Source organism: Sceloporus occidentalis, unplaced genomic scaffold, assembly GCF_023333645.1.
Source record: "Sceloporus occidentalis isolate IW3139 unplaced genomic scaffold, rSceOcc1.0.p SCAF_1, whole genome shotgun sequence".
In the NCBI taxonomy this organism is placed as follows: domain Eukaryota; kingdom Metazoa; phylum Chordata; class Lepidosauria; order Squamata; family Phrynosomatidae; genus Sceloporus; species Sceloporus occidentalis.
Window position 1 is genome coordinate 14,873,840 of NW_028316981.1, and position 11,897 is coordinate 14,885,736.

At 42.3% G+C, this 11,897-nt stretch overlaps 1 protein-coding gene and 1 pseudogene across 2 annotated transcripts; both read left to right on the plus strand.

Moving 5' to 3' along the window:
• The first annotated feature begins 2,362 nt into the window (after positions 1 to 2,362).
• On the plus strand, positions 2,363 to 7,782 carry LOC149320891 (zinc finger protein RFP-like; annotated as a pseudogene). The gene is made up of 4 exons (XR_016279465.1): positions 2,363 to 2,808; positions 3,156 to 3,178; positions 4,927 to 5,045; positions 7,033 to 7,782. The product of XR_016279465.1 is annotated as a zinc finger protein RFP-like (transcript).
• A 38-nt stretch (positions 7,783 to 7,820) lies between these two features.
• LOC149320892 (butyrophilin subfamily 1 member A1-like) lies at positions 7,821 to 9,021 on the plus strand. The gene is given in 2 exon segments (XM_089528518.1): positions 7,821 to 7,826; positions 8,011 to 9,021. Coding segments are annotated over 2 exon segments (594 nt in total). The 3' UTR covers positions 8,599 to 9,021.
• The last annotated feature ends 2,876 nt before the right edge of the window (positions 9,022 to 11,897 follow it).

The window sequence follows — 11,897 nt, forward strand, 5'->3', positions numbered from 1 at the left end:
CGGGTCACACCGGGTGATCTTGATCAGCCTCTGGATAAATCTTGTCAAGAGAATCCTATCCAATAGAATGACCATAAGATGAGCATTGACTTGAAAGAAAAAGAAAAGAAAAAGCACTCACTTTATCAGTGAAATTGCCAGGAAAAGAATTGGGTTAAAAGTTACTCAGTTTCTCAGAATAGCGTACAGTATATCAGTTGACTCTGCAACTTCCTTGAAGGCAACCGGGAACTGATTAGGAGGAGAAAGCTACCGTAACAATAGCTATTCCCTGGCTAAAGAGCTAATGATTATCCGCCCCGATTGACCTCAAAGGGGTGGGATATAAAGAAATTTTTATTATTATTATATTTATTATTATAAGGCTTAATTAGGAACATACAGAGATGTATTTTTAGGCTAAAGTGGCCATTGCAGGTCAGCAGGCAAAAATGAGGGAATTCTATGTGGCTCTGGCCTTCAAATATGAATACAGATAGAGTTTTGTAACCACACCTGGTCAATCTGACATTTTATTAGTTTTCTAGAGTTAATATCTGCATGGAAAGAAGCTCCAAAACAGGTCAAAATTTACATTTACATTTAAAAGTTGATTTAAAGAGTGCCATAAAAAAGTGCATCCCAGCAACTTATTCCAAAGTAATAATTTGTTTATAATATTAATTATACTGTCCAGAGGAGCAGGTCATTTGGTGAATAAAAGCTGGATTGCCAAAAATGTACATTCCCTCCAATCTGCATATTTTACTCCTTTTTGCTCTTTTTTCTATTAAATGTTGTCCTCCACAGTCTCATGCCGTCTACCCCAGAGCTTGGCAGCAGCGAATTGCAGGTACAGTAATGCAGGTATTTTTATAGTAAGACCTCCACGTTCACTGGGGTTAGGTAGAGCAGGCAAACGCCACAGCTCAATTCTGGCCAAAGGCAGATGTTTAGAGACCAATAATTAAAGAAGCAGACAGAAAGGAAATCAACTCATTTGAAATGTGGTGTTGGAGAACAGTACTTAGGATACCATGGACAGACAAGAAGACAAACAAATGGGCTCTTGAACAGATCAGACCAGGGCTCTCCTTGGAAGCAAAGGTGATCAAGTTGAGACTATCATATTTTGGCCATATCACTAGAAAAAACACTAATGCTAGAAAAGGTAGAGGGTAGAAGAAAGAGAGGAAGACCACAAACCAGATGAATAGACTCAATCAGGGGGGTTATGGGCAAATGCTTGCAGGACCTGGGCAAGGCAGTGGAAGATAGGGATTCTTGAAAGTGTCTGATTCACAGAGTCGCCGTGAGTCGGAACTGACTCAAAGTCAGCTAACAACAACAAATGTCACCCAACTTTGGGTGTCACCTAGTGCAGCCTGCACCCCTCCCCCCCCCATTGATGCCCATGCCTTAAGGAACATTCCCCCCTCCTCCTATCCTTTTAAAATATATAGGCCGCTTGTTCCCACTATAAAATACAGTGAAGTGCCATTCGCTGTAAATGACCCTTGTTCCCATTTGAAACTGGTTCCTATCATGATGTGATTGAATCCTGTTGTGATGAAGCAAGGCAAAGGCAAAAAAAAAAACCCAGTGTTTCCAAAGAGTACTTTGAAAGAGGTTCTTTCAAAAAGAATCGATTCTGAAGCGAATTCCATAAGTGAGAACAACAGATCAGAATAGATTCATTCTGAAGGGGAGGGACAAATGGCAGAGGGGTGTTTACCATCCTTCCTCAGTTTTTGACAGTTCCACCATTTCCCCTCTCTCAGTGCTGCTGTTGTACTTGGTTGTTGTTTTTTTAATTAAAGTGAATGCATATTCAGTTGATTGCTTTTGCAACTACTTGAAAAGGTATGTAGTTGCCAAAGCAATCAAGCAAATATATGTTCAATTTAATGTAAAACAACCAAAAACCCATTCTCCTCCCCTTCATCCTCCTGCCTCCCTCCCCCCCCCCCCCCCATTGCTCCATCAAATTCCAAAAGGCAGTGAGAGCAAATCAGGATTCGATTCAACCTACAAGTGGGAATGACCCCAGGGCTTATCTTTATCTGAAAGCCATTCCAGACTTTTTCAGTGGTTGCCTGGTTTTTGATTTCACATTATCTGAAAAATCCCCAGATATTTCGGGGAAGGACAACACCCACTCCCAGCCTGACAACAATAACCGAAAGGAGCCAATAATGTTTTTCTTTTCCTAGATGAGGCGGGTAGTATGTCTACTCTTTTTTATAACGGAACTTCCTTCTCAAAGGGCCATTCCAACTCCCTGCTTATCGTATTCTGATGATTTGGTATCAGCAACCAACGTGACTCTCCCCATTTAAAAATCCTCAGGCTGCACACTAAAAAGAGAGAACCAGGAAATTCAATTGGTCATTCTGTCACAAGGGTGCCATGGCTGTGGCTGATGGGAATCCCATCCAAGATCTCTGTGCAGAAGTGACGTGCCCCATCTGCCTGGACTATTTCAACAAGCCAGTGACCATTGTGGAGTGTGGGCACAATTTCTGCCAAGACTGCCTGACCCAGTGCTGGGAGGGCTTTCAGGGCTATGCCACATGCCCACAGTGTCGAAGGCTCTTCCAGCAAAAGAGCCTCATGCCCAACTGACAGCTGGTGAACTTTGTAGGGATTGTCAAGAAGTTCAGAGTTCAGAAGGTCAAAAAACAGGAGAAAGCCTGTAAGAAACACCAGGAGCCCCTAAAACTCTTCTGTCGGGATGATGAAACCCCCATCTGTGTGGTCTGTGACAGATCCAAGGAGCATCAATGCCACATGGTGATTCCTGTTCAGGAGGCTGCCCAGGAGTACAAGGTAAGAAATGGCTGCTGTTATTCTGATGTAAGTAACTCTTTTTGTGGATTAACTCCTGTAAGTGTTGCTAACTAACTTGGGCTGCTGCCCCCCTGCAGAAATAAAGCAGTTTTTTGCAGTTGTTGTTGTTGTGTGCCTTCAAGTTGTTTCTCTAAAAATCTCTAGGTCCTCCAGAATGGCTTCTGGCAGACCTTGACCATAGAGTTGTGCTGGAGGACCTAGGGATTCCTAAAGAACAAAATATCAACCACCAGCAGGACACCCAAACCCTGTGATCTGAAGGGCTTTTTTAGGGTAGCCCTAGGAAAGGAACTGACTGTTCTCTCCTTTCTCTCTTTTCTTTCTAGGATGTTGGAAAAACTTTCCAGAGGTAAGGGATGACATTCCTTTCTGGTTTTGATGTTGAGAAAAATCTGAAAAGTGTGTGAAATATGTGGTCTTCTGTTTAGATCTCAGAAAAATGTGCAGAAAAAAATTGGGACAAGAAACCTGTTGAGGATCACAGTTTGTTCCACACCTCCCCTTCTTCTTCACATGTTCCTGAACCAAATTTGTGTTGTCTCAGTTGGCTTTGTTCAGATATAAACCATAATATATTAGATCAAGAATGAGACTTAGGCTCATGTGAGCCTCACTCCACAGCATGGAAAAGTTTATTTTGAGACTACAGGTCTTTACAGATCGGCACATTGTGCTGGCCTAGAATCATAGAATCACAGAGTTGGAAGACACTGCAAGGGCCATCCAGTCCAACCCCCTGCCATGCAGGAACTCTCAATCAAAGGATCCCTGACAGATGGCCATCCAGCCTCTGTTTAAAGACCTCCAAAGAAGGAGACACCACTACACTCCAAGGGAGTTTGTTCCACTGTCGATCAGCCCTTCCTGTCAGGAAGTTCCTCCTAATGTTGAGGTGGAACCTCTTTTCCTGTAGCTTGCATTCATTGCTCCTACTGGAAAAGAGATTCCACCTCAACATTATGAAGAGCATAGAGTTAAGGTTCAGCGTCCTCATGCTAGATGCCCTAACTCTGCCCCTACAGTGCCATTTTGGCACATGTTGGTCTACATGGTGCGCACCATCATGGCACAACTCTGGCGCTGCATCTAAATGATGCAGTGCTTAAGGAGTGCCATAAAGCTGTGGTGCCGCGGTTATGGCTAAAAGGAGTTGCTTTGAATCGATTCATTCATCATATTGAATTGATTCATTCATCAATGTGAATGACAAGTGGGTTATTTTACAGGATTGGGGCAATTGTAGTGTGAACCATGCTCCACTGTCAAATCGATCTATTGATTTAGATCACAAACCGATTTATTTGTAAGTGGGAATGAGGCCTGGGTGAATTTTTTTGCTCAGGAAGATCACTATTCCTAGAAACCATCCATCGCAGAGCTAGCTTGTGTAAAGGGACTATTCTAACTGGATTCTACCTCTCAAAACTATAAATGAAATGGGGGAAGAAACAGAATCCTGGAACTGTAGGAGGAAGTACAGTTTTTGGTGGACCTCTGGGGAGACAGTTGGCCCCTGGAACCTACTCACAATTTTCCTACGTACTTAGAGCCTTCATACATTCAGGAGAAACCCAGTATAGAGGTATTGATGTCATACAATGACTTTATTTTCACTTGATATTACTGGGAAAATACAAGGAGGAATCATAGGGGTAGTCCTTTTAGCAAAAGCTACGGTTCCTTAGTAAGGCCTCCATTTGCTTTCAGATGCCTCCATTTGGCTGCATCTGCATTGCAGAAATAATCCTGTTTGACACATTTTAACTACCCTGGCTCAATGCTATTAAACTCTGGGAACTGTAGTTTGTTGTGGCCCCAGAGCTCTCTGATAGAAGCAGCTATATGTCTCACCAAACTACAAATCCCAGAATTTCATAGTACTGAGCCATGGCAATTAAAATGGTTTCAGACTGGATTATTTCTGCAGTGTGGATGCAGCCTTTGTGGTCTTGAGATCACACTAAGATCAAAATGCTTCCAGCTCTCATTTCCTTTCTACAGCAGCCTCTTTGTTTTCTTTCTCTCTTCTTCTTGCCTTTCAGTCACTTGCTAATTTGAGATCAGTCAGATGCAATTTTGACATTTATTTCTGCCTAGGTATGAAGAGAAGGAGACTTTTGAGAATCCATTGGCTTTTCCTCCGGCACTGAAATGGAGAATCTGGGAATTCTGGGATATAAATTTTTCTTTGGAGAGTGTTGTCAAGCAAATTAAAGGTAATGGAGACTGGATAAAGGACTGTGTATGTAATGCCATATTTGTTGAACTGTGGTTGTTACTGGCTGTGGGTTGGTTGCACTGCTAGCAAAGTCAGAAAAATGGGGATTTGATTGACTAAGGTGGCATCTGCACTGCAGAAATAATACAGTCTGACATTGCTTTAAACTGCCATGGCTGCAAGCAATGGCAACCTGGATTTGTCCTTTGTTGTGGCACTAGAGCTCTCTGTCAGAGAAAGTTAAAAAGTAATCTCACAAAACTACAAATCCCAGAATTCCATAGCATTGAGCCAAGACAGGTGAAGCAGTATCAAACTGCATTATTTTGACAGTGCAGATGCAGCCTGAGAAGTCAATTCTAGTTTACCATAAAAAGGTGTTTCTGGTTTTGGCAAAACTAGTCAGGCATATATTTCCTTAAAGTGAAGCGTCTGTTGTTGTTTTCTGTGTGTGTGTGTGTGTGTGTGTGTGTGTGTGTGTGTGTGTGTATACAGGTGAAATAAGGGGGGGGGGGACCCTGACAGAGGAAACTATTCATCATTTGTTTTCTGAGTTCCTTGGAGAAAGGCCAAGAGAAAAATATATCCAGTAATTCCCTGATAAAAACAGTGCTGGTATGTTTGTTATCTTGCAGAGGCAAAGTTCATATTGAATTTAGTGAATTTGGCTTGGACCCAACTCCTTAGGTTTGCTCTATGAGGCTCTGGATTACAGCAATACCTAAATTCAAACCCAACATTTTGAACTGTGAGAGACACTTCTGTAAAAATTGGCATGTACTTTTAAATCCACTTACTTCACCTGGTGTTCAATTTATTGAGACTTGCTTCTGAATAGACATGCAGAATTGTGTTGTCAGGCTCCAAACCACTAATACAAAAACAATATTGCTTGTGACTAATGTAATAGTTAGTGGTTTCGCTGGAACACAGATATGACGAAATTCAAATCGATTAGGATTTATCCCATAGTTTGTAGACCACCGTCCTTACCTTATTTTCTGTTAAGGATGTAAATCCTCACTGCTCTACTTTTTACATGCAAGATCATAAAAACACATTTTTTTCCTCCTTGCCTGTAAAAGAGTGAAATATTTTGTCAGTTTCAAAGTATGTGCTTGCATTTGTGAGAACAATTTTGCACAAATTACATACGTTGTAAAAATCTCATAGCTGAACTACAGCATCTGCTGCTTTGTTACACTGACTTTTAAGAACTAGAAGCATTGGACGGTTTGTTTATGTCTTGTCATCACTCACCCAGTCTTTCTGTGTGTGCTTCCAGAGTGCATGCTTTGCTTTTGAATATCCATGTTTATTATCACACTGAGCAAATGTTTTTTACGTCTTAGACAGCTAGCTTTGATACGTTTACACCAGTGATTCCCAGAATGTCTGATCCTTCAGATTTTTGGACTTCAACTCCCAGAATTCCTGATGGTTGACCAAGCTGTCTGGGGCTTCTCGGACTTGATGTCCAAAACACCTGGAGGACCAAAGTTTGGAAATCGCTGGTTTACACTGTTCTAAATCTGTTAGAGTGTTAATTAACCAAATTAAAAGAAGTTAACAGTATAGAAATGTGACTGTTTATAAGCAAAGCTGAACTTGGACAAGCATCCCTGTCATCCCAGTCTGTATATATTGGGGTGAATGCTACTCTGGTTCCCAATGGAGTGCTCCATCACTCCTAGCAGAACAGGAATCTATTTCATTTTTGGTCATTTTTTCCACATGGTTTGGGGGTTGCATGGGCAAATCTGCTACATTTTGTGACATTTTTTAGTTCTTTGGAAGCAAAAATAATCACCCATAAAAATTAAGACTTTTGGGATTTGGGTCCTGCAAAATAGCCTATGGCCCACCGTTTCCTCACCCCTGTTCCTTCTAAATGTGTGTGTGAATGGTGTAGTGAGATGAAATATTACACAAAAATATGTGGTATACTTTAAAATGCTTAATATTTATTCCCTTTCTTTCATCAGACACTCTGCTTTGTGAACTTCAACTTCAGGAAGGTGAATTTGTAAAGTCTGTTGGAGAACAACCAAACACACAGGAGAGATTTAGGATTAGTCAGACAGTGACATGAATCCATGAATCCGCGGATGGAGACTCAGTCCCCCCACTTGTAAACTGGGTGGAACAACAACCCCCACAAAAATGATAATCTGGCAAAATTGGACCAGCAAGACTTCTATGTAGTTGAGCATCCTTGGGAACTATCAGTCCAATTGTACTAAATGATCAAGCACTAATGAATACATTAAGACAGTGGTTGTCATTGAGCCCTCCTAGGTATAATAGGACAGACAGCATTTTGCAGTGGTTTGAGTATTGGACTGTAACTCTGGGTTCGAAACCCCGCTCAGGCATGTAAACTCACTGGGTGACCTTGGACAAATCACACACTCTCAGCCTCAGAGGAGGGCAATGCAAACCCCCATCTGAAGAAACTTGCCAAGAAAACCCCATGATAGGTTCGCCTTAGGGTTGTCGTCAGTCAGAAACTACTTGATTTTAAAAATGTCTAGATTTTCTTACAGGAAGTGGGTGATCAAATTGTAAAGTTTGGAAGAGGAGGAGGGAGATGCCAGTTTAAAACACAGTGAGGAGAGGCCCTCCAAAACAGCCGCCTCAGCCCTTTGGGAGTCAGTTTGAGCACACGTCTTTTTGCAGTTACTTAGATATTGAAAATTCAGTTGTAACCAGATGAATTGTTGGTAAGATTAATCATTGCTGAATAGTCAATTTAAACTGTTGTTTAAATACAATGACGGTTAGGAATATTTATAGCAGCAATTATCACAGCTTATATAGTAAGGGTATTTAAAGTGAGAGTCATCATACTGCTTTGGTATTTGGAAAATGTGTCCCCTTATTTTCTTCTTCAAAATATGGTAACCATACTTAATCCAACCATGTCTGCAATGTGTTTCTAAAATCAACCAGCCTCATAGTAGATCCTTGTGCTCCACCTTTTTATTTTATCTGTTTTATTTTACTTGTTGTTTTCCGCTCTCATTGCAACAGAAAATGTGACTCTGGACCCAGGCACTGCTCATCCCAAACTCATCCTGTCTGAGGATCAAAAAAGCTTGAGATGGGGAGAGGCATATCAAGATTTGCCCAACAACCCTGAGAGATTCGACAAATGGCCTTTTGTTCTGGGACATGAAGGATTCACATCAGGAAGACATTACTGGGATGTCACTGTGGGAAGTGAAGAGGAATGGGGTGTAGGGGTTGCCAGTAGGTCTTTGAAAAGAAAAGGTGATGTTGACTTTAATCCTGATCAAGGGATCTGGGCAGTGGGGAGATGGGCCGGGCAGTATGCAGTTCTCAAGGAACCTTATTTTCCTTCTTTCCCATTGACTGGAGAGCTGAAGAAGATCTGAGTGTCTCTGAACTATGCTGGGAGGTGTGTGGCATTTTTCGATGCTGACAGAGCTGCCCTTCTCTTTGCATTCTCAGCACTCACATTCTCTGGGAAAGACCTCCACCCCTTCTTTTTTGCAAATGGAAAAACCAACTTGCTACTGTCGCACTAAAGGCTTCCAATCTATCGCACAAGTGCTGGCGTTGTTGTTCTCCAGACCAGGCGTACTTCTAGATGGGGCTCTAGTGCTGACCAGTGCCATTGCTTCACCTGGGAGCCTTGGTGACACAGTGGTTAAATGCCAATACTGCTGCCAGAAAGTGGTGAGTTCGATCCCAGGGACTCCAAGGTCCACTCAGCCTTGCATCCTTCTGTAGGCTGGTAAAATGAGTACCCAGCTTGTTGGGGTCAATTAGCTTACACATTGTAAGCCACTTAGGAGATGCTTACGTGCACTGATAAATGGTATAGAAATATACTTGCTATTGCTATTCATGTGGATGGAACTGGAATTGGTTTTCAATGGTTTTAAGATACAAAGCACACAGGCAATGAGATCACATGTATGGTTGCTAACAGTAAAAGCCAAAGCAAAACAAAACTCAGTGACAAAGCAAAAGAAGTGACATACTATTTATAGCTGCTTACTTAAAAACTCAAATCTTATGGCACCTTGAAGATGCACCTATTTTATTACGCCAAAGGGTCCACAAAAGCTTTTGCTAGTGTCCCCAGTCCCTTGTGGGCTAGGCAAGGCAACTGTTACGTGGATTTGTAATTGGTTGACCAGACAAACCCAAAGGGTGCTCAACAATGGCACCTTTTCATCCTGGAGAGAAGTGACTAATGGGGTCCCACAGGGCTCTGTCCTGGGCCCAATGTTATTCAACATCTTTATCAATGACTTGGAGGAAAAAATTGGGGGAATACTTATCAAATTTGCAGATGACACCAAATTAGGAGGAATAGCTAATACTCCAGAGGACAGGATCAAAATTCAAAATGACCTGAATAGACTAGAAAGCTGGGCCACAGCTAACAGAATGAACTTCAACAGGGAGAAATGTAAGGTACTGCACTTAGGGCGAAAAAATGAAATGCACAGATATAGGATGGAGGACACCTGGCTTAAGGAGACAACATGTGAAAGGGATCTAGGAGTCCAAGTAGACCACAAGTTGAACATGAGTCAACAGGGCGATGCGGCAGCTAACAAGGCCAATGCGATTTTAGGCTGCATCAATAGAAGTATAGTGTCTAGATCAAGGGAAGTAATAGTGCCACTATATTCTGCTCTGGTCAGGGCCCACCTGGAATATTGTGTCCAGTTCTGGGCACCACAATTCAAAAAGGACATTGAGAAACTGGAGCGTGTCCAAAGGAGGGCGACTAAAATGGTGAAAGGTCTGGAAACCGTGCCCTATGAGGAACGCCTTAGGGAGCTGGTGATGTTTAGCCTGGAGAAAAGAAGGTTACGAGGTGATATGATAGCCCTGTTTAAGTATTTGAAGGGATGTCATATTGAGGAGGGAGCCAGCTTGTTTTCTGCTGCTCCAGAGACTAGGACCCGGAGCAATGGATGCAAGCTGCAGGAAAAAAGATTCCACCTCAACATTAGGAGGAACTTCCTGACAGTAAGGGCTGTTCGACAGTGGAACACACTTCCTAGGAGTGTAGTGGAGTCTCCCTCCTTGGAGGTCTTCAAACGGAGGCTGGATGGCCATCTGTCGGGGATGCTTTGATCTGGATTTCCTGCATGGCAGGGGGTTGGACTGGATGGCCCTTGTGGTCTCTTCCAACTCTATGATTCTATGAACTTTTCATCCATGAACACATCTAGAACTTTTAGAAGATGGCATGGGTGCCCTGTAGGCATTCTTGCTGCCATGTGCCCTCAAGTCCATTCTGGCATCTCTATCCTGGGGTTTTTCTAGGAAATTTTGTTCCAGGGAGATTTTGTCATTGCTTTCTTCTTAGAGAGAGTGTGACGTGCTCAAAGTCATTCTATGGGTTTTCAGTGCTGAGTGGGGATTTGAACCCTGGTCTCCTGGAATCTTAGTCCAGCATTCAAATCACAAAGCAGGTCAAATGGAGCAATGATAACAACATTAATGCATGGGAAAATCTCCAAATCATGCCATTACAGCACAAATGTGGCAAGGCTGAGATACACAGCATCAACAATTAGCTAACCTTGAGAATATAGCTAAAGCCATTTTCGAATGGTATAACCCCAGTGTAACAAGGTGGTATGATATTGTAGTTGGTTGTAAATGAAATGCTTTCCAAACGGTCTTCCACTGGGAGAACAGAAGAGGAACAACATAATGCACTAAGTCCCAGCCAAAAATACAATTATCCTGCTGTAACTGCAGTATAAGAGCCAGCGTGGTGTAGTGATTTGAGCACTGGACTATGACTCTGGAGCCCAAGGTTCAAAACCCAGCTAGGCCATGTAAACCCACTGGATGACCTTGGGCAAGTCATACTCTCTCAGCCTTAGAGGATGGCAGTGGCAATCCCCCTCTGAAGAAACTTGCTAAGAAAACCTCATGGTAGATTCACATTATGGTCACAATAAGTCGGAAATGACTTTAAGGAACACAGCAGCAAACAAGAAAAATTGCAGTATGCCTGCCTCATGTGATAAGCTCATTAGTATGACAGAATGTGATTTGCTCAAGATCACCCAGCCTTCAAACCCTGGTCTCTTGGACTCCTACTCTAACACTCAAGCCACTACACCAGACTGGTTTGTCATGTGGGGATGCCAGTTAGCAAAATGACTACTGTGGTGGGTGTAGCTGTGCTGTCCAAGGCTGTAGCTACTGCTGTAGGAAATTTTGAGGAGGAGGATTTGGCTGTTGCATGTGAGGAAATCCTGGAGGGTGGAAAATCAGAGAGATGAAAGATTGAGGAGAGTCCAAGGAATATGGTGTGAAGAAAAACCAACTGGAGATGATGGTGAAGGATAGGACAGCAGCTAACACCCAGAACAGCAGCTTTGAGGCAAGAGTGGCAAGATGAGGCAGAATTTCAGCCCAAGACTTTGAAGCATGAGACACTCCAGAGATCCTGAATGGATATCTGATTTATATGACTCCATCTTGTTCCATTTTGTTGTTCTGAGACCTAAATTGTATAATTATCTGATTTATTGCTACTGCTTCTCCCTGCCCTTACTGATTAACAAATTCTGTCAGCCAATGTATTTTACTTTTATTAGCATTTTTATTCCACTCAAAAGGTCATTACATGTCTTTGTTGAGTAGAAAACATTAAAAACACTCCATGTAATGAAACTATATCTATTTAGAAGTTTTAGCTAGAACTAGTGGCTACTATTAACACAGTCTACGTGGGACTGCCTTTGGAAACTGTTCAGAAACTTTAACAGGTCAAGAATGCTGTGGCCAGAATGCTGACGGGCCAGTTACAGGGAGCATATAACTCCCTTCTTGATACAGCTTC